This window comes from Nicotiana tabacum, chromosome 16, assembly GCF_000715075.1.
Source record: "Nicotiana tabacum cultivar K326 chromosome 16, ASM71507v2, whole genome shotgun sequence".
NCBI classification, from domain to species: Eukaryota; Viridiplantae; Streptophyta; class Magnoliopsida; order Solanales; family Solanaceae; genus Nicotiana; species Nicotiana tabacum.
In genome coordinates, this window is record NC_134095.1 from 114,178,220 (window position 1) to 114,204,720 (window position 26,501).

Genomic DNA, 26,501 nt, shown 5'->3' on the forward strand with positions numbered 1-26,501 from the left:
TTGTAAAACATTTTGATTTGATTTTTGAAAACTTTGCTAGTGTTGATGCATGAGTGTCCACATCGAATATGAAAAAGGATACTATCGATTGGCAATTAAGTATGAGGCTGACTGTGGAAAGATATTTCGCACTTCCACCAACAAGAACTTGCCATGTTTTGACCAAACTACATGCTAATCCAAAAAATGAAAAATATAAATCTTTCTTATAAGCAAAGAGACTATTTTTTACACTAGGTTAAAGCTAGTTACACAAGTGATGACTATGCTCTCAATTCTCATAGAATTGTATTGCTGCCTTCAGCAACTTATTCACGCGCAATAACAACAACAACAACAATAAGCCCAGTAAATTTCTACTACAGCCTTACCCATACCTGAAAGGGTCTGTTTCCGATAGACAAACAACTCATTCACGCCCATATGCTTTATTCCTTCAAAAAGCTTCAACTTCCAACAATAGGCTCTGAAGCCCACGCTTTTGATATTGAGGGTAGAGTGCCTTACACTGGTCCCAGATGGTAGAATTGTTAAATAACAAGGTCCAAACCTTGATTTCCAAAATTTGCCACCACCACACCAAACAGGTATGTGAACTTGGTTTCCAAGATCAGATCAACCTTGTTATTTATTGTCATAAGAAAATTTGTAGCATGGATTGCTTGCCAACATTATCTTGCTCTAACAGTATTCAACATTTTGAGTTTTTTTTTTTTTGAGTTAGTTAGTGAGTCAGTAGTGAATTTAGGATTTTGTTCACGCGGTGTTGGTCTATTATCACAGTGGGTTGTTGAAATATATTTAGTAAATTTTTCAGGCAAACTAGAGTCCAATGACACCCCTTGTAATTACGTGTCTTTGCCACTGACCGTTTTCATTGGTCATTTATGATAACATGTGCATACTTATATATACACATATGTTTCAAAATTAAATATAGTTCAAGTCAAAAGTAGTAGATGATGTTGAGCTTATAATTCCAAGAAATGTTGAGCTTCCTCATTCTTTTGAATTTCTGAGATGTTTACTTTGTGGCTTGATATCTTGATATACGGTGTAGGTCAAAGGACTTATGTATTGGCAAAAATGGAGATGACCCAAAAGTAGGACCTAGACATTGTTGAAGCATTCAGGGGAAGTCATGGCGGGATTGCAACTCAACTGACTGGCAGCTTGATGCAGTAGATGTCGATCCAATTATAGGAGATATTTTCTTTCCAACATGTTTTGCATCCTAATCAATCAACTGCGTCTCAATTCCAATTTAGTTGACATGACAATTTAGAACTACATATTACACAATTTTGATCGTCCCAACATTCAAATGTAACAACCCCGCCCCCTCCCTTTTCTCCATTTAAACCCTAATGATCAACCGTTCAGGAGACTGAGCAGGCCTGGCTAGCGGCATGGGAGCTTGATAGTAGCAACTCTTTGCGCATGAAGCATAGGATCACCATGGATAATCTTCATGGAACCTGTGCTAATTAGAGATAGCAGGTACCCGGTGTGGTAGTCGAAGTACACACAAGCTGGCCCGAACACTACAGTATTAAAAAAAAAATGCAAGCTTAGTCCAACTCTTTGTGTCGAAGATAAGTCATTTGTGCGATTGCCCTCACAGATCTCATCTCTTGCTTCATCTTTGAACCACTAAACATTTTCAATAACTCTTTCAGAATTTGAGGTGAATGTTTCAACTTCGATTTCAAACATTTCAGTAGGAGCAGTGGCACTTGGATACAAGAAGTCTCGCTGTAGCTATGTCAGGTGTGTGGCTACTGATAACTGAATGGTTAAGGAGAATGCTATGATTGCAGCTCATAAAGTTGGCAAGGACATCTACAAGGGTATAGTGCAAGAACCCTGTAAGCAAACGACAGTAAGCTGGCCTACAAAAGCATATCTTTGTGCTTATACAATTTAATTCCAGCGGTTTGACACTGAAAAAAAAAAGGAAGAAGAAAAATTCCAGCAGTTTGGCATATCAATAGAGATTCCGCTACTAATGGCGTTTACGTCTAACTGTTTGGAGCTTCAGTTTGCCTACAAACCTCTCAAGAATGAACATTAATGACTAGTTTGAGTACATCAAAAGTCTACAATTTTAGGAGAGAATTTAAGATGAACTTAGTCATATGTCATCCTCTTGAGACACATGATAACCTACATAACGTGAGGTCCATCATAAGCTACTACGACTGGTCACCTTTCATTCCAGCAGCGCGGATGCTTCCATGTTGAGTGGCTTTCTAGTGCAATCAAAATATTGTCTGCAAAGCACCTGTGATCAGAACAGTATACCATTCCTTAAGAACTTCACAGCTAAAATTGGGCATAAAGCCAGTTCTTGAAGAATGCAAAGGGATTTGGTTTTGACTGCATTTCTGCTTATCCCACATCTAGCTTGGCCACCTTTCCTGTCCCTCAAGGGGGTCAGCTATTCTTAGCTACTGATAGCCAATTTCAAGGTTTTCCACCTCTGCACCAGGTTATTGGTGTCCAAAGTGACAGACTGATTCAATAATATCCAGGCAATTCGACACTTTCCAGAATCAGTGGAGTTGCAATTACAAGAGAGGCTTTCTCACGGATGAACTAAACACAACACTTGCAGTTAAGAGACAACTCGGGTGGTTAATCTTGACAAAAAAAGTCAGAAAATACTGACCACAGTAAATCACATTCAAACTAATACTCAACGTCACAATGATTTGACCTTTATCGTATAAGCTTATAGATGTTTCCTGTTACTTTTTGTATTGCTATTTGCCCATTCTAATTGAAGGAAGCTGACTGGGAAAGGACTTCACAAACAATTGCTTCGGCAACACATGGTGCCATGAAGGTCGTCACACCAAAAACACAGTAGCTTGACCCAACTCTTCGTACTGCCTTATTTCCAAGTCAGTTCACAGGATCTGTGACAAGTGGCAAGGTTATTCAAGTATTTGTGTGATTGCACTTAGTGATCTCATCTCTTGCTTCATCTTTGAACCACCAACTTCTTTGGCCTTCGATTTTGGATTTTCTTGAACAAGGAATGTTGGAGAGGTGATGCAAGTCAAAAATAAGAGCGAGAGCCAGGTCATGCACATCAGGCATAAGATCCAACAGTAGTCTGTTTGACCAGTTTTAACATGTAGAAGATGTTCCTTTTTATGTCACTCCTACAGCACTGTAGCCTGGTAATTTTTCGAGTCCCCTTTCATTGATTGTTTCTCTGATTCGTTCAGCATCGTCCCATCTTCCTTGTCTAGCATAAAGGTTGGATAAAATTACAAAGGGAACAGGGTTTTCTGGCTCCAATTCTGAGAGCTTTTTGGTCATTTCTTCTCCCATCTTGGCATTAGAGTAGTGCTCAGAAGCTGCTAATAAAGAAGCAAAAACAGATGCTGAAGGTTTGGGAATGAGCTGTAATAGATCTCCAGCTTCATCCAGCTGACCAGATCGAGCAAGTAGATCAACCATAATATTAAGTTGCTTTAGAGTTGGGGTTAAGCCAAAATCTGTGATCATCAAGTTAAAAACTTGCCATGCTTTCTCTAGTTTACCAACGTGGCTGCACACAGACAAAATACAATTCAGAGTAGCTGAATTTGGTTGTGCTTTCTCCTTTAGCATCAGAGAGAACATTTCAAAAGCAGCTTCACCTTCTCCATTCCTTCCATATCCTGAAATCATCACATTCCACACAGCTGGATCATCATACTTTACGTCCAACTTATCAAAAACCTTCCGTGCCAAAGAAAATTGCCCACATTTCATGTACATATCAATGATTGCGGTGACAACAAATTCATCAATGACGTTTCCTGCCCTAAGAATATATCCGTGAATCTCCTGGCCACAACGGAGTGAGGATAGAGACGAGCATGCCGTCAGAAGACTAGTAATAGATTTCATACTGGGAACGACACCGGCAGAAAGCATTTTTCTGAAGAACATAAAAGCTTCAGCCTCTTTTTGCAGCAGAGAAAACCCAATGATCATTGAATTCCATGTAGCTGAATCTGGTTTCAATTCTTCCGATTCTAATTCAACGAAAAGCTCAACAGCTTTCTCTGTTTGCTCATTCAACATCATTCCTGTAATCATCGAATTCCACGTTATCAAGTTCCGGTTGCGACCCATCTCTTTGAACATTTCATATGCACATAACCCAAAACCGCATTTCGAATACATGTCTACAAGTGCAGTTCCAACCATTGTATGAGATTGCAACTCGACTTTCACAATAAACGCATGGACTTGCCTACCAAACTTCACATTCTTAAGATTAGCAGTAGCAGAAAGAACAGATATTAAAGTCACTGCATTCGGTTCTTCGTCTAGTGACTTTTTCATCTCCTTAAACACACTCAGGACCACTTCATCCACCCCATTTTGCAACAGCCCAGAAATAAAAGCATTGTAGCACACAACATTCTTATTTTGAACCAATTCAAACAACCTCGTAGCAGAAACACAATCAGCACAATTCAAATACATAGTCAAAAGCGAAGTAGCTGCATATATGTCCATTTCCACACCAATCTTTATAGCCCAGCAATGCATTTGAACGCCATGATTACTATTCACACACCCTGATAAAATACTAGCTATAGTAACAGAATCCGGCTTAAACTGTAAACTACTAAATAACCTCCCAAACAGCCGAAAAGCTTCAAAATGATACCCGTTTTGGGAAAACCCAGAAATGATAGCGTTTACTGAAGCAATATTTGGTTGAGGAATTTCGTCGAACACCTTTAAGGCCCTGTCCACTAAGGTGAGTTTCATGTACATATCAGTAAGAGATGTGGCTGCGTATACATCGGTGCCGAACCCGTATTTCATCAAATGAGTATGGAGTATTTGGCCTTGTGGAATAGCCTTTAGTTTGGCGCAGGCATTGAAGAGACAGGGGAAGGTGAATTTGGTGGGAACAAAAGAAGAAGAGTGGAGCTGGGAATACAAGTTAATGGCTTCTTTGTACAGTCCATTGGCTACCAATTTTGTTATTTGATTTTTCATGGATCGCTCCCTTCATAGTAAGCATTAGAAACTGAACCAATACTCTCTCTTTCGGGTCTGTCTTTGTCGGAGAGATTTGACTAGTGTTGCACTCTCTGTTACGAAGGATCTTTTATGCGTGGGCCCAGTCGGGCAGATCCGCAGATGTAAATGTTAGGTCTAAAGGAGGAACTCAAATGGATTAGTCCCGCCGTTCTTTTCTTTTTCGGAGTTTCATATTGGAGTGTTTGGAACTAGCATTAGAGTCCTGTGGACCCGTTTGGATTAGGTCATTGTAAATAATATAGTTGATAAGCTTGAAATGATAAAATAAAATTAATTTTATAAATAAATATTTATGTAGAGTCGTCAAAATGGGCTTGATCCGTGAGGCCAACCCAACTCAGCCCACTATTGGGGTAAAAATTGCACGGGGGCGCCCTATTTGGTCGCCCCCATTTAACCTATACCTATTTTTTTTAAAACTTTCAACTTGTACCCACTTTTTAAACAACTTCAGCTCCTTTCTCCTCCTCCTTCTCCTCCTTCTTTTTCTTTTCTTCTTCTTTTTTTTTTTTTTTTCCAGTTATTAGTTTTAGTCCAAAAGTTAACTTTTTTTTCCAGTTTTAATCTTTGTGGTAAATACAAGTATGAGATGTTGTTTTTATTAAGAATACAATGAATTCTCTACAAGATAAGATGAGGTATTAGTTAGATTTGTATCTTTGTTTTGTTCCAATTGTTTTCATTGTTATGTGCAGGAAATTGGCTGACCTTGGTTATCATAGAAGTGCCAAGAAATGTAAAGAGAAATTCGAAAACGTTTACAAGTATCACAGAACTAAAGATGGTCGTGCTTGTCGTAATGGTTGAACCAGAGGATACAATAGTTGCAGCGAAAGCATACATTCAAGGGGAAAAAAGGATCTCTTTTAAGAAAACTTCGGCTCTGCAAGAACTTCAGCTGCTGAAGTTTCTCCGTTACAACACATTGAAGTTTCCCAGTTACAACACAAAAACTTCAGCTCTGTCACAACACAAAAACTTCGCTAGTTACAAAACAAAAACTTCAGCTCTAAAGCTGAACTTTAGGCCTGACTACTAGAATGCTGAAGTTTTGTGTGATTGCCTTTGCTACTTCAGCCCCGTGTGCTGAAGTTATGCGAAAAAACGAGTACGCTTGCAATTTGTTTTGCAAAGCGGCAAAAGTTAAAATGTGACACAAAAAGCGGATATAGATGCAAATGCCCCTTATATTGGGTAGGATTGAGCTAGGATTTTTTGAGCCCATTTAAAACTGAGGCTTATAAGCTCGGCTCAAGTCAGCCCGCTAGCCCTTGAGGCTTTACCGAGACTGGGCCTGGGCCGGCCCGTGGGCCAAAAATTAATTAAATTCAAATTAATTACTACTAATATTTAATATTTTAAAAAAGTAAAAAGTAAAAAAAAACTATTAACTATAATCCCTATTCCCCAACCCTAAATTGCTCATTTACCTTTCCATATCAACTAGAATTTAGATTTTTGACATGTATGTAATATGACAAAATTAATTTTTTTTGGATTAATTAATAACGAACTCGAAAAGTCTTAGGTAGCCAATAAAATCTTTTTTTCAAAAGAAAATATTACTTTAAGTGGCCAATGATCAGTTTGGATTACTTTAATATATTATTAATATTTAAACTACTCTTCAATATAGATAAAGATCAGTTTTAAATACACAAAAAAAATTGACCACTAGCAAATTTCAAGAATTTTAAAATTTTATGGACTATAATGATGAAATCAACAAATGATGTTAATCCTACATTAAAAAATCTCAGCACATAAACTTATTAAAATAATCTCTGAATCTGAGGAAAATGAAAGAAAGGTATTTGTTTAACCAAAAATCTAAGTCTTTGGTCAAAGCTAAAAAGAAATTCGGGTTACTGATAATCAGGAGACAAAAATAAAATACTTTTGAGAACGATGGTAAAAAAACAAATAGATGTGTATTTCAATAAATTCTCAATAGTATTCAATGTCCTTACAAATGATGATACTTCTTCCTTTTATAGAATTCTAGGTAAAGGAATGAAGCCTCAACTTTAATGATATAATCATGAGTAATAAATGACATTAAATAAGCCGTTATACAATCATTCCTATTAAATACCAATTTTGTAACGTATCAAGTATTTAATAATGAATTTGGACTCCTTTCTGTCATCAGATCTTTGCCTTCAATGCCTTCTAATCCGTTGGCTGTAAATAATTTAAAGTGGTACGAGACTCGTATCTATACGTCGTCTCGTGCCTATTTAAATTCTTCTTCCCGTGGTTGTCTCCATCCTTGCCTCTTTAGTCAATTGCTGCGCTTTGACCATTTAACTAATCCACGTGTCATGCCACATCATCTTTAATATAAACTCAGTTTTTTCCCAATACAGATAGTCCCCCCACTTTCCATTTTTTTTTATCAATTAAATAATTGGGAAGTGGATCTTCATGTAAAAGGAATTTTTACCACAATTAATGCTCATGACAGTATTAACATCTCAGCAGTCTTTTCCATTTAATGTTCTGCCCATGTGTCATTTTCTAATTGATTCCGCTATTCATACCCTTTTTCGAGACTTCTTCATTCTCACTATTTACGAAGTGATAGCTGCCTTTATTATAGGCTTTTCATCATTACACTTCTAAAGTTGACGATTCCCATTTTACACATAACTTTGTCTTCCTTTGTCTTCTTCACAATTCTTCAGCACATACTTCCTTCTTAACAATGTCTTCTTCAAACCCTAACCGTAAAAAGTTCCAATTCTAGATCAATTCCCCAACGCCCCTATTAGACACAGAAGAGGCGGAGGAGGTAGGCTTCAAACAGGGTTAGAATCTACGCGAGGCGACTCCTCTTGTTCTTCTTCAAGGAGTTCTATCCCAAAAGCCCCTTCTTCTAAAAGTAGGGAAATTCTTGATTCTTCTCAAGAACCCTCAATTGATGATATAGTTCCCAGCGATTTGTCTTTTGAAAGTGACAAAACGTCTCTTCAAAAACAAATTAAAAATTTAGACAGAGCCGATACTTACCCAACAATAGTAACCGAGCTTACAATCCCCACCATAAGAAGAGATTGTAACTGGAAGGATAGTCTCCGAATGTCAATTCCTTCCCCAAATCAAAGAATTTCCTCTTTTAGAAGTGGGTATTCTTCTGTTTACACTTACCCCTTCACTTTAGGTTTTAATCCTCCGATTGACCCAGTTATCCTCGATTTTTGTCGTTTCTTTACAATTTGTTTGGCCCAAATCGGTCCCTTAGTGTGGAGAACAGTGACTTGTTTGAGATATTTATCCTCCAAGGCCAATGTCAATTTCACCTTTTCTCACCTCATTCATCTATACCATCCTAACTTAATACGCCATGGGGTTTTTACCTTAACTGCAAGGAGCAAAAAAGTTTTGGTAAATCCTGAGGATGACAAAGATCGTGGATGGTATATCCGTTACGTTGATGTTCGTACGGTGGACTTGATTGGCGAAACAAATATTCCCTTCCCTGAGAAGTGGAATTTTGAACGTATGTTTCCTTTTATTTACCGTACCTACTTTTGAGAATTTCAAAAGAAAGTTGTTTTTAACCTCGTCCCTTCTTGGTTTTTGTAGCAACCATGGGAGATGTGGAACCTATTCCCAACTTCCGTGGTTGGGTAGACTCACTTTTGAAGATTGCTTCTAGGGAGCAGAGAACTTGGAAATCAATTTCTTCCTTACATGGCTGGAAGGTCAAAACACATGGTATCCCCCTTTTTATAATTTTTTTACATGTTAAGCACTTTTTCCTCAACTTTAATCATGTATATCCATCCTTTAATCAGGATTTGGCATTAGAGGAATGACGGCTGAAGTAGCTATGGCCATTCGCATGTCTGCGAATGCTGCTCTTGATTTGGATAAGGCTCGAGCCTTGCTGCCTAAAAGGAAAGCTACAAAGGAAAGTTCTGAAGAAGAAGAGGAGGGTACCTCCCTAATTACCAGGCCAAGGGTCAGGAGACGAATAATCATTGATGATGAAATTGAAAACACTCCTGCTCGAACCTCCACCACCGAGCCTGTTTTGATTCAATCTGACGAGGACGCCGAACCAAGAGATAATAATGAGTCAATTCAGCGTCTTTTTGACAGTGGTTTCGGGAGTGGCAAGCTCGGCCCTGTTTTTGATGAAGCTCCTCTTTCCTCATTTGTTCCTATTTCCTCCATTCCTCTGCCAACCGTAAGTATTTCTTTACCAGTTTTGACGACTTCCGTTCTTTTGCCAGTTTTTACCGCTCCTATATCCGTTCCTTTGGCTGTTTCTACCGCACCTGCTTCCGCTCCTGTGTTGGTTTCTACATCTTTTCCTTCCATTCCTTCCACTGCTCCTCTTCCCTCTGTTCATCATATAGAGACAGGTTCTAGCAGTGGAAGTATGACTATGAGAAGTGTTACTTTGGAGGTTCCTGCTAATCATAGCCTCTTGAGGAAGACCGACAGAGCCGATGTTTGGCTCGAACCTCTAATTGGAGATATCGAGAAGAAGAAGATGGAGAGCCATAGCTGCTTAACTTTGATGAATGACGTAGTTCATTCTACTTTGAAGGTATTTTTACCAACAAGTTTTTTTTTTTAATTATCTTCAATCTCTCATTTCTATGACTTATCTCTCTAGGCTAACCTTATTGGCATGGAATTAATGGGAAGAATTTCCCTATTGAAAAGAAAAGCTTGTGAGTCTGAAAAGACTGTCCACGAGGCCGAAGAAATAGCTAGGGGAGCCCAACTTGAAGCAACCAATTGGAAGGAGCAGTTCGAGAATGCTCAAGGGACCATAGAGGAGTTGCAAGAAGATAAAAATCTCCTGGAGCAGCAAAACCGTGGTTTAACTTCTGAACTGGCAACTATCAAAGCCTCTTCAAGCCAATTGAAAAGAGACAAAGAGCTTTTGGAATGCTCTTTGTCAGAATAATTATCCAGGGCTAGTGAAGAAGTTAGGGAGCTGAAGGCACTTTTGGCTAGGAAGGAAGAATATGCAGGAGAGTTAGTGCAAAGCTTGACTCAAGATCAGGCTGACTTACAGACTTCTTCTGACGAGATTCATGCCTTGAAGAGTTCTCATGCTTCTCTTGAAGCTTCCGTTGATTCCCATTTAGCTGAATATCAAATCTTAAAAAACGATCTTGCTATGTGGGAAAAGGAATATGGACTTCTAGAGGAAAATTTTAACATAGAGGTGAGTTGGGCTTTCCTGAAATCTCGTCGTGATGCTTTGACGGAAGCTGCTCAAGAAGGTTTTGACTTGCAGTCTGAACTGGCCAAAGTCGTAGATACCATCGAGAAAAGCCAACAGTCTACTGATACTCCTTCTCCTGCACTTGAAGTTCCTGGAACAGAAGAACTTTTAAATGAAGAAGTGAATACTGCAGCAATTGGGATTACAATTCCTGCTTCAGCTGAAAATGTTGCAATTCTAGCTTCAGAGGGTGAAACTTCTATGACTCAGTCTGTGGAAGTTGAAGCTTCCGTGACTCTTTCTTCCATAATTGATCCTAACATTTCAAGCTCAGCTGAAACCGTTCCTGTTGCTGCTTCTTCAGAAGTTGCCACCGTGCCTGTGGCTGAAAGTGAAATTAATATTGCAACTTCTGATGTGCTAACCCCTTCAATTGGATGATGGTTTTATCCCTTAGTTTTTAAGGGATTTTTTGGTGAAAGTCCCCAGTTATCATAATGGGGCACTTGTATAAACTTTTATTGACTAAGTTTCTACTTAGTCTTTTTAATTATATTAAGAAGTTTTGTTAGTACTTCAATGTGTTCTATTCTTGCCTTTTCCTTACTTATTTAGGACTTATAGAATAGTTTAGCATTTTTATCCTTTGAAAATGCTTTATGATTCTTCTCATGACTTATTAACATGAGGTTTATAAAAGAGGGCCCTTTTATTTTATCGACACTTATTGAAGAAGACGTCTCAACTTCATAATGGTGTTATAATACGATGAAAGAAATAGGAATACACACGTTTTGTATGAAACAACTTTGGCAAGTTTTTTTATAAACTTTTAACAAGTGTTTGACTGTTACATGTATTACAATACATCTAAACTTTCTCGTAACTGTTTTTCTTGTAACAGATTTGTGAATAACATAAAATAAACAAGGTTTTTCTTCATAACCTGTTTCAGTACATAGTCATGGCCCTATCTTTACATATTAAGAAGGGTTTTGAGAGGTGACTTTGTTTATGAGTTTGAGAGATGACTCTGTTGTTCTCATGAATGCTGAAGACTTCATAATTTTTTCTCAACACTTGACTTCTATCGTTCGATATTCGTATCTGCGTATCTGCATTTCTACACGTATCTGTGTACAATATTGTAGTCCCCCAAGTGTTTGAGCGGTGAAGTATGAAGCCTCGAGCACTTGTTTATTTCTTTTATTTTGGCCCTTTTTCCTGAAATAGAAAGATATGCGGGACCCGAAGGTGCGATTATAGATGAAGACCGCCTAACTCGTGTGTATTTCCATCAGATTAATTGTAACCCTGGGCTAGGAATTTAAGAATACTCCATTTTGCCTTGCAGGTTGTGACTCATCATTTGGCACGAGTTAGGATATTTTGCCTAGCATCTAAAATAGTTAGTAAAATATTAATAAACCAAGAGAGAAATTTTAACACGATGATACCTGACCGTAGGTACTTTCTCAAAAGTAATATCTTTTTAAGTGGACAGCATTCCAATGTGAGGGTAAAACTTTACCATCCATTGTTTCCAACTGGTATGCTCCTTTTCCCGCAATGCCACGAACTTTGTATGGCCCTTCCCATGTTGGACTTAGCTTTCCTGAGTTAGCAGCTTTTGCAGATTGGAACACCTTTTTAAGCACGAAGTCCCCAATTTTGAAAAATCTGAGGCGTGCTTTCCTATTGTAATATCGTTCTATTACTTGCTTTTGTGCTGCCATCCTTATCAAAGCAGCTTCTCTTCTTCCTTCAAGTAAATCTAGGCTAACCCGCATCTCTTCATTATTAGATTCCTCCGTTGCCTGATCGTATTGTGTGCTTGGCTCACCTATTTCAACTGGAATTAAGGCTTCCGTACCATAAACCATTGAAAATGGTGTTTCTCCAGTGCCTGTTTTGGTCGTTGTACGATAAGCCCATAGTACTCCAGGTAACACCTCAGGCCAATTACCTTTTGAATCTTGTAACCTCTTTTTCAAGTTATTGATAATAACTTTGTTAGCTGATTCTGCTTGTCCATTCCCCACTGGATGATATGACGTAGACGTTATTCTTTTGATTTGCCAACTTCGAAGAAATTCTGTAACTTGAGCTCCAATGAATTGTGGTCCATTGTCACACACGATCTCCTTTGGTACTCCAAAGCGGCATATTATATTTCGCCATATGAAGTCTTTAACTTCTTTTTCTCGTACCTGTTTAAATGCCCCTGCTTCTACCCATTTAGTGAAATAATCTGTAAGTACAAGTAGAAATTTTACCTGACCTTTTGCTTGTGGAAGTGGACCTACGATATCCATTCCCCATTTCATAAAGGGCCATAGGGCTAAAACAGGATGTAGTAACTCAGCTGGTCTGTGCATATTATTGCCGTACCTTTGACATTTATCACATTTGGACACGAAACTGGTTGCCTCTTCTTCCATCTTAGGCCAATAATATCCTGTGCGAATTAACGTTCTTACCAGTGACCGTCCTCCTGCGTGATTCCCACAATGTCCTTCATGTACTTCTCTCATGACATATTCGGTTTGAGAAGGTCCGAGACACCTTGCTAGTGGTCCGCCGAACATCTTTCGATAAAGATTTCCTTGATATAAACAATATCGTGCAGCTTTTTGCGAAGCGCGTAAGCCTTTCCTTTGTCATTAGGCACGGTTCCGTGCTGTAAAAAGGCAACAATTTCATTTCTCCAATCCCATGTTAGATGATTAAAATTTACCTCGTTTTTATCAGATTCAAGAACGGAATGAAATAGATGTATGACTGAAGCATCTGTATTGTTTGCCACGTCTGCTGCGGATGCAAGGTTTGCTAAAGCATCTGCCTCTACATTCTCATCTCTTGGGATCTGCACTACTTTCCAAGTTTGGAATTGCTTTATTAACTCCCGTACCTTTGCGAGGTATTCTTGCATTCGTGACTCTCTGGCTGTATAAGTCCCCAGCATCTGATTAACCACGAGTTGAGAATCACTCTTGATTATAATCTGTGTTATGCCGAGTTCTCGTGCCAATTCTAAACCTGCAATTACAGCCTCATACTCTGCTTCATTGTTAGTTATAGAATGACATTTTATAGCCTGTCTAATGGTCTCACCCGCAGGTGGTACGAGGACTATTCCTAGGCCTGCCCCTTTTACATTAGATGAACCGTCAGTGTATAAAACCCAAGTCCCCGGGTTCGCACCATTAAAAACTAGTAATTCTTTTTCTGCTTCTAAATGCATCCCCTGGCTAAAATCAGCCACGAAATCAGCTAGTACTTGAGACTTTATAGCGGTCCTGGGTTGATAAATAACTTCATACTCACTTAGTTCTATAGCCCATTTTGCTAATCTTCCTGAAAGTTCGTGTTTATGCAAAATATTTCGAAGCGGAAAAGCAGTAACTACAACAATGGGATGACATTGAAAATAAGGTCTTAACTTTCTAGATGCCATGATCAAAGCTAATGCTAATTTTTCTAGCTGTGGGTATCGTGTCTCAGCTTCCAATAAGGACTTACTTACATAATAAATAGGAGATTGTTTACCTTGGTCCTCGCAGACTAAAACAGCACTTACTGCGACTTCAGATATGGCCAGATAAATGAGAAGGTTTTCCCCCACCTTCGGTTTTGCCAACAACGGTGGTTTTGACAAATAAGCTTTCAAATTTCTAAGGTCTTGTTGACAATCTTCATTCCATTCAAAATGATCTTGCTTTTTAAGTGCAGAGAAAAACTTAAAACACCTTTCTGAGGATTTGGAAATAAATCTCCCCAAAGCTGCAATTCTTCCCGTTAATCTTTGTACTTCCTTTTTATTAGTAAGGATATCTGGGATTTCTTCTATTGCTTTGATCTGAGAAGGATTCACTTCAATACCACGATTAGAAACAAGAAAACCCAAAAACTTACCTGATGCAACTCCAAATGCACATTTTTCTGGGTTGAGTTTCATATTAAATTTTCGCAAAATTTCAAAAGTAACAGATAGATGAGAAATATGATCATGAGATTGCTGGGTTTTGACGAGCATATCGTCTATATATACCTCCATTATTTTCCCTAAATGTTCTTGGAACATTTTGGTGACCAACCTTTGATAGGTTGCCCCAGCATTTTTGAGGCCAAAAGGCATTACTTTATAATAGTAAGTCCCCCTGTCTGTGATGAAAGAAGTTTTTTCTTCATCACCATGATCCATTTTAATTTGATTATATCCTGAGTATGCATCTAAAAAACTTAAAAGTTCATGACCTTCGGTTGCATCAATTAGTTGGTCTATATGCGGTAAGGGAAAGGAATCTTTTGGACAGGCTTTATTTAAATCGGTATAATCTACACAAACACGCCACTTACCATTTTTCTTGGGTACAACCACCGTGTTAGCTAACCAAGTAGGATATTTTACCTCACGGATTGATCCGATTTTTAATAAGTTTTGGACTTCATCCTGAATCACCTGGTTTTTGAAAGCACCTTGTTTCCGTTTCTTTTGCTTTATTGGTGTGAAAGAAGGGTCCTCATTGAGTTTGTGAGTCATCACATTTGGTGGTATCCCTGTCATATCAGCGTGGGACCAAGCAAAGCAGTCTAAGTTAGCTTTTAAAAATTTGATTATCATACCTCGCATGTTCTTTCTTAAATTGGCCCCGACATAAACCTTCCGTTCAGGCCATTGATCAAATAACATCACTGCCTCAAGCTCTTTAATTGTCGTTTTGATGCTTTCATTTTCTTCAGGTTCTTGAATTGTGTCAGGTCTTGAATCCAAATCCGTCTTTTCCTGTTCAGTTGAAGTTTGATCTTTTTTACCTTCAACTGTTTCTTGTAATTGCTACTTTTCTTTATTTTCAGCGCTCGTACTTGTTACAGCGTTGACACTTTTAGCCATCTGCTGATCCCCACGAATTTGGCAAATTCCCCATGGTGATGGGAATTTAATAACCTGATGTAGAGTTGATGGGACAACGTCCATATCGTGTATCCATGGTCTCCCCATGATCATATTGTAGGCCATTTCCATATCAACTACCTGAAATTTAGTTTCCTTCACAACAACCATAGCAAAAGTTGTTAGAAATACCTCACCTTTTGTTACTACACTTGAATTGTCGAAGCCTGACAAGGTGTGCGCCTTGGGTATCATTTTGTCTTCAGCTTGCATTTCTCGTAGTACCCTTAGTAATATAATATTTACAGAACTCCCTGGATCAATCAAAACTCGTTTTACATTAGTATCATGTACAAGTAAAGATATTACCAGTGCGTCATTATGTGGAGTTGTCACTCCTTCGGTATTTGCGTCATCGAACGAAATACTTTCATTTTCAAGGACCTTCCGCACCCGTTTCCCGTGTGTAATCGTTACCTTAGAAACCTTGTTGGAGGCTGTGTAAGTTACGCCGTGAATATCTTCTCCCCCGCTTATGACATTCACTGTCCTCTTGGGTGAAGGAGGTTGTGGTGGCTCTTGTCTATTTTTCATATAAGCTTGTTTTCCTTTCTCACTAAATAACTCAGTGAGGTATCCTTGCTTCAATAAATGATCCACTTCACTCTGCAGGAATCTACATTCTGAAGTTTTGTGCCCGTGATCGTTGTGAAATTCGCACCAATGATCCGGATTGCGTCTACTTGGATTTGACCGCATCTCTTTTGGCCACCGTACCTTGTCTCCCATGCTTCTTAAAACAGCTACGAGCTCGGAGGTAGAGACATTAAAATTATATCCACCGAATCGTGCCTTTAAACTTCTGTCATCATCTCGTGATTCTTGTCTGTTCCGATCATTCCTGAACTTTGAAGAAGAGCCAGAATCCCGGTTCCTTGATTTTTGATCATATTGCTGGCTATCTTGTTTCGACCGTGGGTCCTTTCCTGCGGGTCCGATATATGGATCGTACCTGTTTTTACCTGATCTTTTTTCAGTTTCTGACCTTCGGGTACCGCCCCTTTCTTCATGATGAAGCTTAGGTACGGTATCTTCTTCGATTCGCAGCTTCGTGCTATACCTGTTGTAAACATCATTCCATGTGGTTGCAGGAAATTCTCGAAGACTTTCTTTGAGTCATCTCGTGGCTTCAGAACTTTTGTCATTTAAATTACTTGCAAAAGCTATAGCAGCCCAATTGTCAGGCACACGAGGTAGAGTCATTCTTTCACGCTGGAATCTATCAACGAAGTTTCTAAGCAACTCCGAATCCCCTTGTTTGATTTTGAAAATATCTTCCATCCTTTTCTCAACCTTTTGTGCTCCCGAATGTGCTTTAATAAAAGAATCTGCAAGCTCAGCAAAAGAATTAATAGAATTTTCAGATAAAAGAGAATACCAGGTTAATGCACCCTTGGTGAGTATTTCTCCAAATTTCTTGACCAATACTGATTCAATTTCTTGTTTGGTCAAGTCGTTGCCTTTTACGCCGGTTGTAAATACAGTCATGTGGTCACGTGGGTCTGTAGTACCATCATATTTCGGGATGTCAGGCATTTTGAACTTTTTCGGAATTGGAAGGGGAGCAGCACTAGGCTTCCATGGTTGTTGTGAGTATTTGTCCATGTCTACTCCTTTTATTACAGGCGGAACTCCAGGGATTTGTTCAATACGCTCATTTTGTTCCTTAAGCTGTTTCTGCAAGGTTAGTACTAAATTTTGCAAATACGAATTATTTAAATTACCTGGTCCCCCTTCTTGTGGTTCACTGGGGGTTGCTCCGTTTCCAGAATTATCAAGACCAGAACGGGGGTTCTCCAATGTATTATTATTAGGAGTTGGTGTAGGTGGCGCAACAGGCAATCGACTAACAAGTGCCTGAAGAGCTTTGCCGACCTGTGCATCAATTAGCTTTTGCAAAGCTTCAGTTGTAACTCCTTCAAAATGTTCAGATTGCTCTTGTTGATCAGCATGTGATTCAGTAACAGGAGTGCCTTCACAAGATTGACGTGGTGAATTTAGAGGAGAGGGAACCACGTTATCTTGATTTTGATGTATTTGATTCTCATGGTTTCCCAATGTGTTATTACTATTGTTGTCGATGTTGTTGTTTGACATGGTGACGACAATAGATAAGATATAGCTTAAAAGGAAAGATTATCAGATTCCCGGTAACGGAACCAATTTGTTTAACAAAAAATCTGAGTCTTTGGCCAAAGCTAAAAAGAAATTCGGGTTACTGATAATCAGGAGACAAAAATAAAATACTTTTGAGAACGATGGTAAAAAAGCAAATAGATGTGTATTTCAATAAATTCTCAATAGTATTCCGTATCCTTACAAATGATGATACTTCTTCCTTTTATAGATAATTCTAGGTAAAGGAATGAAGCCTCAGCTTTAATGATATAATCATGAGTAATAAATGATATTAAATAAGCCGTTATATAATCATTCCTATTAAATACCAATTTTGTAACGTATCAAGTATTTAATAATGAATTTGGACTCCTTTCTGTCATCAGATCTTTGCCTTCAATGCCTTCTAATCCGTTGGCTGTAAATAATTTAAAGTGGTACGAGACTCGTATCTATACGTCGTCTCGTGCCTATTTAAATTCTTCTTCCCGTGGTTGTCTCCATCCGTGTCTCTTTAGTCAATTGCTGCGCTTTGACCATTTAACTAATCCACGTGTCATGCCACATCATCTTTAATATAAACTCAGTTTTTTCCCAATACAGAGTATTAAAAAAAATATTCATATAACTTAATAAAAGAAGAGCAGGAGATATAGAGAATTTGCATTTCAATTATGAGATTCCTCGTCAAATATCAACCTTTTTGTACGCTCTAAGCAAATAGAAGTTGTTTACATGATTAATCGACTATGTCACGAAAAAATATTTAAGGATTTAAAGAATTTTTTTAGGCCGGCCCACCCTGGCCTGCGTCCCTCTTAGGGATGGGCTGAGCTGGCCAATTTAATGCCCATTCATATGGCGGGCCGACCCGTCCTAGCCTGCGAAGTTTAAAAGCCCGCGAGGCATGGGTTGGGCTGGCCTGGCCTATTTTGACAGCTCTATATTTATGTATTTGGATAAATATGCTAAAACAGTTGATGTGTTTGGTAGAAAAGTACTAATAAATAGTTCTTTTATTAAAATGACTGAAATACACTTAAAACTTTATAAAAGATTCCTTGTAAAGAAAATGATGAACATCGAATATGGGATGAAGAGAAAGTTAGAAAATTTATTTTGAGAAAAATATTTTGTGAATTGAAAAATATTACTAAGGATAAACTAGTGAAGCCTGGGTCAAACTAAAAGTGCTTATAAATTGAAAAGTCATAAGTTGGGGGTAACCAACTCATGACTTATGACTGGTTTTAGCTTATAAGCACTTGACTTATACGCACTTTGAGTGTTTACCAAATGCGTAGATAAGCCTAAAAGGGACTTTTGCATCTATACCCGGTTTTGGGGTCATAATTGAAGCTATACCCACTTTACAAAAAAAAATTGCAATTAGCTTCAGACTTATCGGGTCTGAAGTTAAAAAAAATTAGTCTGAAGTAAAAAAAATTGCACTTCAAATGCAATTAAGGCCAAAAGGTCTGAAGTGCAACAAACGTTTTCCTACACTTAAGACCAATAAGTCTGAAGTGAAAAATTACACTTCAAATGCACTTAAGGGCAAAAGGTCTGAAGTGAAACCAACGTTTTCATGCACTTAATGTCAAATAGGCTCGAAGTACAAATTACCCAGAAACAGAAATTTGTTCTTCGAATTATAACAATCCAATATACGATTTAATACCTAAATCAAATGAGCTCAAATTTAAAACACAACCTCCAAATATCATCAAGAACAAACACAATCATCAATTTACCAAAACAACAATAAATCTAACGAACTCATTTTGCAATTAAGAAAAAGAAAAAAAAACCCTAAGCAATAGTAAAAAATAAAGTGTCGTAACAGTTCATCACCGTAAAACATCACAAACTACCTTAAAATATGTTAACAAACACCACATAAAATCACTGTCACCTAAAGAAGAAGATGAAGAAGAAGAAGGAGGAGGAGGACGAGGAGAAGGAGGATGAGGAGGAGGAGGAAAAGGAGGAGGAGGAGAAAAAGGCCTGAAGTTGTTTAAAAAGCGGGTACAAGTTCAAATACTTTTTAAAAAATGGGTATATGTTAAATGGGGGCGACCAAATAGAGCGCCCGTGCAGTTTTTATGCCAAGAGGTGCTTATAAACCAGTTTGACAAGCTTATAAGATTAGCCAAACACCCTCTAATTTGGACATTAGAGTCCCGACTAATTTGTAAGGTTATCATATCATAAATTTTGGTGGTTTGGTCTTCCCTACTATTTTCGCGATACTTAGAACCCGTTTGACAATAGATTTTGGGTATATTTTTTTCAAAAAGATAAATAAATTAAAACCACTATTTGTTCATGGAACATGATCAGTTTTTGAAAAAAATTTAAAACTTTTTTTCAAGTTCCCAAGAAATGGTTTAGTGCAGTTGTTGGTGAAATTTTTTCTTCCACTCACAAAACTTCAATTTTTTTCCAAATAAAATGCATGTCCAAACACAACTTCAACTTCCAAAATTTATTTTTCAACATATTTTCAAAAACTCTTTTTTGAAGTTTCAACCAAATCTATATCCAAACGCTAGCTTAGATAAAGTTGGATAACCATTTTATTACTCCCCCTGTTTCAAAAAGATTGGCACTATTTCCTTATGTTCGTTTCAAGAAGATTGACACCTCTTAATATTTCCTCAATATAAAGCATTTATAGCCACATAAATGCTATCACAGGTTTAAGACCACATATTTTAAAAGTTTTACATTTTACACAAATGCTATGACTTATTTAAGACTACATATCTCAAAAGTATTTCCTTTTTTATTTAAATTTGTGCCAAGTCAAACTACGATAATATTTTTGAAACAGAGAATGTACGAAAAATAATTTAGCATATTTTGTAGGTGAAAGTTTAGAGATCATCCATGTCTTTAATACCAGGTGGGGGTGGGGAATAAAGTGGGGAGAGTTGAAAAGAGTTTTGAAAAATATTTTTCCTCTTGGTGGAAAATATTTTCATCCAATTAGAAGAAAATAAGTTCATGAGAAAAATGTTATTGAAAATATTTACATCAATCAAACATGAAAAAATGAAAAACCTTTTCCAGAAAATATTTTCCTTTCATACCAAGCACACCCTTAATTATCAATAAATATCATAGATTCTACAGACTTACAATAACATGATTACTAATAATTTTACCATTTACAACTTTTGTGGGTTTACAGTCAATTAGAACGTTGACAATCTACTCTGATTACTACATATTTGAAGTTGTCTATAAAGAAAAAAATTATGGCTATATCAATATAAGATGATAATTTTTTTCTGTTTAAACGGATAATCATTTCATATTTTGTAAGAAAGTGGAAGGGAATAGTTGATCGAACAACAGGGATGTCAAACACTTGTTAAGATTTTAGTGCTTTCAATTTCAGACATTTCAGTAGGTCCCCGACGACCTAGTGAAACTCAATAAAGCTGGAAGAAATGAATAAGATTCAAATGTTTCAACAATTAAAAGTTTTCCATTTTACCATGATCAATGACTAACATATCCATGTACATATTTTTTTAATGGCTTTCTGATGTGAATCAAATTCTTTACTGGAATAGATCTAAGAACCTTCTTGTTGGATATTGAATGTGGGTATCGGGTCACTCCATGTGGGCTGACCCAACTCAACTCATTTTGGAAGAGGTAGGGTATTATATCAGTTTGACAAGCAAATCCATGTCTAACAATTGTTTCCACTTTGCAAACCTATATTTGATACGAAAAGGATTTGTGAGTTGTGAATGGCAACTCTCTAATCAGAATTTGATAAGAACAGGGATCTGTGAGTTGTGACGTGGTGAGCCATTTGTGTTTCCGAGATGGAGGGCAACTTATGGAAAGTGTATATATATTTGGGTCAACCAAGAAGCAAACTTTATATTAACTAGCGAAAAACAGTACAGAAAGCTTGGTGCTCTATTGGCACCTCACTACAAAAGGAGTCTATTTAAACTAGCTAGGGTTTCATTAAGAGCAGTATCTGCTGCAGAGTTTGGCATACAAAACATGAGTATTTTTCAGTACATGCATTGTTGTGAGGCGTTTGATGGTAACAAGGTCTTCTTGATCTTTTTGCAGTTGAGCTAACAAAGACGGGGGTGGTTGAACAATATGTTTGGTGGCATGCCCGAAGGCAATGTTGTGTCATGTTTAATGTAACGATACGGCTGGTCGTTTTGAATATTTTAGCCCCATTTCCCGTATTTGATGCTTTACATATGTGTATTTGCGGTTAAATAACTTTCTGGGGTGGTTGGTTTGGTTTCAGGGAGGTTATGGAATAAACTGGGACACTTAGTCCCCAGGTTGGAAGAGTTGATTGGAGTTTGAATTTTGTGTAGACGACTCCAGAATAAAGTTTTGATGGTTCTAATAACTTCTTATGGTGATTTTAGACTTGGCCATATGTCAGGATGTAGATTTCGAGGTCCGTAGGTTAGTTTGGTACTTTTTGGCGAAAGTTGAAAAGTTGGAAGGTTGATAGGTTTGACCGAGAGTTGACTTTTTTGATATTGGGTTTGAATTTTGGTTTCGGGAATTAGAATAGGTCCGTGGTGTAATTTGAAACTTGCATGCAAAATTTGAGGTCATTCGGAGATGATTTGATATGGTTCAGCATGAGTTTTGGCTGTTGGAAGTTCATTAGGCTTGAATTAGGGTGCGATTTGTGATTTTAATATTGTTTTATGTGATTTGAGGTCTCGGGTAGGTCCGCATTATATTTTTGGGATTTATTGGTATGTTTGGAAGGGGTCCCAGGGGTCTCGGGTGTGTTTCAAGTTGTGTTCGGACCATTTGCGAAATTAGGGGAAATGGCTGAATGATTCAAGTTTTTGGTGTTTTTGCATCTGCGAAGGGCTTGGCCGTAGATGCGGAGCCGCAAGTGAGGCCGTCTAATCGTAGGTGCGAAGGAGAGGCTAGCAAGGAAACTCTGCATATGTGAACGAATGTGCGCAGATGCGCTTGCACAGGTACGGTAAGGGACCGCAGAAGCGGATTCGCAAAATGGTTTGGAGATCCGTAGAAACGGAAGGCTTGGCATTTTAATGAAGCCGTTGATGCGGCAATTGTTCCGCAGAATCGGTACCATAGAAGTGGTTAAGTGAACGCAGGTGTGAGATTGCTGGACATATTTTATAATCGAAGGGTTGAGTGTTTTTCTCAATTTTGGAATTGTGGAGCTCGGTCTAGGGTGATATTTGGAGTGCTTTCATCACAATTGAAGAGGTAAGTGATCCTTACTCACTTTTGGTGTAAGATATTGATTACCCATAGATTGTTACACCTAATTTTCATGAATTAAAGATGGCATTTGGGGTGTTTTGGATTATATTATTGGAGATTTGATGATTTGAGGGCTGATTTGTGATTGGAATTAGATAAAATTGGTATGATTTGACTCGTACTTGAGTGGGTGTTTGAAATTTGTGAATTTAGTTGGGTTCTGAGGTGCGGGTCCGTGGTTGACTTTTTAATTTGAATTAAAGATCTTGGATTTAAGTTAAAGATCTTAGCTTTATATTTTGGAATTATTTCCTATGACTTTTATTGATGGTATTAAGTTATTTTGGCTAGACTCAAGCCATCTAGAGGTTGATTCAAGCGGGAAGGGCTTATTAGATGAGTGATTTGGCTTGCTTGAGGTAAGTATCTTACATAAACCTGATTAAAACAATAGTTGCCTGAATTATTTGGGATAGCTACATGCTATGAGTTGCGTATATATGTGGGGTTGAGCCCATATGCGCGCACTTTGGTACTATTCATGCTCGAGGTAGTGCTTAAGCTATGATATACCTTGATTTGATTGCTAAGCTTCATGCTGTGATGTTTCTTCTATTTGTACCCGTTCTGTGAGCTATTTGTACCACATTTGAGGTTACATTGAGGTTATTCTCTTGATTGAACCTGATAAACTACTATTTCGTGATGAAATTGTACGATAGAGCTGTGATAGCACACATTGCACATTCCTACACCATAGCATATCATTTATACAAGTCTAGGAGTATGAAACTTGAAATTCATCGATCATGTACATGTATTCTTGTATATCTACTTACTGTATGATATGATATGAACTGGTAACCTGCGACCACGCCGGACGGATTGATATTACTGGCACGTGAGTTATTCTTGCGGATCCAAATGTTGATATTATTGGCACGCGAGTTATCCGTATGATTGATATTATTAGCATGTGAGTTGTCCATGTAGCACATGATTTATCCATGCAGCGTGTGGATATGGATCCATCCCCCTAGGGTCGCCCTCTTATGTGCTTTCTTGATGGTGTACACGTGGATTTGAGGAAAACTGATGAGTGGTTGGTACAATTATGGAAATTCTGAGGAAAATTTGGCAAATGTTGTTTGGTTATTGCATTTCACCTTTACTTGCAATTTTCTTGGTTATTACGTGATTTACTTGCATATCGTCTTTATATGCCGGATCATTGATTGAGCAAAGTACTTGAGTAATTATGTGCACCAAGATGGTCTTTTGTGCTTTACAACTCGATTACATTATCGTTCTGTGCTTGTTGAATTATGAACTACACAGATTATAGCGAGTATCATTTATAATTTTTACTTCTATTACCTCGCCGAGGGTAGTTATGATACTTACTAAGTACATAGGTTCGGTAGTACTCATACTACACTCTGCAACATAGGTTCGGTAGTACTCATACTACACTCTGCACTTAATTGTGCAGATCCAGGTGTCAGACCCAGTCTCCAGTAGCAAAGTTGTTTGCTGAATTGTTAGAGAGTCAAGGTAGTGTTGCATTCTGATCGTAGTCTTGGCATCTCTTTCCATTTGTACTATTGACTCTATTTTCGGACAATATTATTATATAGCTTTACAGGCTTGTATTTCTATTTAGAGATCATGACTCTATATTTACCAGTTCTGAGAGATTTTATCATGTATTGGCGTTATTATGTTATATTTGAAGACTTCATACTTGTATCATTTTGTTAAATTCTGTTAATTTGTTTTGTCTTGTTATGGTTGATTTGCCTAGCAAGTGCGTTAGGCGCCATCACGCCCAATTGGTGATTTTGGGTTATGACAAGTTGCTATCAGAGCCCTAGGTACATAGGTTTTAAAGGTCATGAGCAAGTTTAGTAGAATCTTGCGGATCGGTACAGAGACGTCTGTACTTATCTTCGAGAGGCTACCTAACTATTAGAAAAAACTTCATTTTCTTGCATTCTTATCATGCAGATTTGTTATCTTCGAAGTTTCAACCTTTGCTCTTCTATTATCTCACAGATGGTGATGATATGTGTAGTCGATCAGGCGGACGGGCACCGGTATCAACATGCAGGGCCGAGGTAGAGGTCGAGATGGGGCTCACACGACAACTAGGGCAACACTTGTAGAGCCAACAGTTGCTCCAGCTGAGGAGCAGGTTCTCGATATTTTTGAGCTGGTGGGACCAGCTTAGATACCGATGGTACCTATTATTATTCCTAGTCGTCAGGAGGTTTTGGCCCAGATTTTGACCATGTGCATGAGCTTGGCTTAGGTGATTACGATCCTAATTACACCAGATACCTCACATGTTGGGGGAGGTTCCTAGACTTTCGCTGCTCGTACTCCAGAGCAGCTAGCTCAGGGTCATCAAACACTGGGGGTACTTCCAGCCCAGTCGATTGTTGTTGCTCGGGCCGAGGTTGGCCCACCTATGACTGATGAGGATCAAAAGAGATTGGCGCGGTTCGGAAGGCTTAAGCCTCCAGAGCTCAGCCGGGGGGGAGTTAGAGGATGCTCAGGATTTACTGGACCGTGTCATCGGATTCTTTGCACAATGGGTATTGTAGACATCAATGAAGTTGCTTTCACTACTTTTTAGTTGATGGGGGTAGACTATAGATGGTGGCGGGCTTACGAGTTAGGCAGACCAGCTGGCACATAGCTGCTTACATGGCATGAGTTCTCAGTTCTCTTCTTAGAGAAATTTGTACCCTAGACTCGCATGGAGGAGTTGCGTATGGAGTTTGAGGAGCTACACTAGGAGGGTATGACTATGAACCAGTACGAGATGATATTTTGAGATTTGGAATGTCATGTTATATGGTTGGTTCCCACAGAGAGGGAGAAGTTTAGGAGGTTTATTAATGGCCTCAACTATGGTTTACGTTACAATTTAGCTCGAGAGGCTGAGACAAATGCTAGGTTTGACCAGGTGGTCGAGATTGCTAGACGTTTGGAGTAGGTTTGCAGGCTTGAGAATGAGGAGCGGGAGGCCAAGAGGCCTCATGGTCCAGGTGATTTTAGCAGTTCCTCATCTGGAGGCCAGTCACATTACAATAGAGGTCGTCCTTTTAGACCTGCTCAGACAGCTCGTCATGTTCCTCATGTTTCTTTAGTTAGCCATAGTTCATATAGTGATCACCCAATTTTGTCATCATTTAGTGTGCTACAGGCACAGAGTTCATAACATGCCTCTTCTGTATAGGGTTCCACAGGTAGTTTTTCAGATTTTTAGGGTCAACAACTTCATCGTAGGAGGGGTTACTTTGAGTGCAGGGACTTGAGTCATCTTAAGAGGGATTTCCCCAGACTTTTGAGTAGGGTTCCAATGTAGAGCTTGTAGTCTATGACATCATCACCAGTAGCTACCACCCGCCCAGCTAGCTAGGGGTAGGGCTTAGTCAGTTCGAGGTTTCCCTAGAGGGATGGTCGATCAGGTAGTGGACAAGCTCGTTGCTATGTATTTCTAGCCGGGATGGAGGCAGTTGCTTCCAACGCCGCGATCACAGGTATTGTTTCAGTGTGCCATAGGGTTTCTTCAGTGTTTTTTGACCCTGGTTCCATTTATTCATATGTGTCATCATACTTTGCTCGTTACTTGAATATGTCTCGTGATTCCTTAGTTATGCTTGTTTATGTATTTACACCAGGGGATTCCATTATGGTGGATCGTGTATATCGGTCATGTGTGGTTTCCTTTGGAGGATGTGAGACTAGGCTTGATCTACTGTTGCTCAGTATGGTTGATTTTGACGTGATTCTGGACATGGATTGATTGTTACCATGTCACGCTATTCTTAATTGTCACGGTAAGACCGTGATGTTGGTGATACTGAGGTCGCCTAGGGTTAAGTGGAGAGGTTCCTTATATTATGTACCTAGTAGGTT

General features: G+C 38.5%; 1 protein-coding gene across 1 annotated transcript; it reads right to left on the reverse strand.

Annotated features, from left to right (window-relative positions):
* Window positions 1-1,225: 1,225 nt before the first annotated feature.
* LOC107807869 (pentatricopeptide repeat-containing protein At2g02750-like) lies at window positions 1,226-5,258 on the reverse strand. Its single transcript, XM_016632317.2, has one exon. The coding sequence runs from the start codon at window positions 5,014-5,016 to the stop codon at window positions 3,160-3,162; it is 1,857 nt and encodes a 618-aa protein (XP_016487803.1). The 5' UTR covers window positions 5,017-5,258; the 3' UTR covers window positions 1,226-3,159.
* Between the last annotated feature and the right edge of the window lie 21,243 nt (window positions 5,259-26,501).

Bases quoted from the DNA above. Each gene is read 5' to 3' on its own strand.
- LOC107807869 (XM_016632317.2), bottom strand. From the start codon at position 5,016: ATGAAAAATCAAATAACAAAATTGGTAGCCAATGGACTGTACAAAGAA.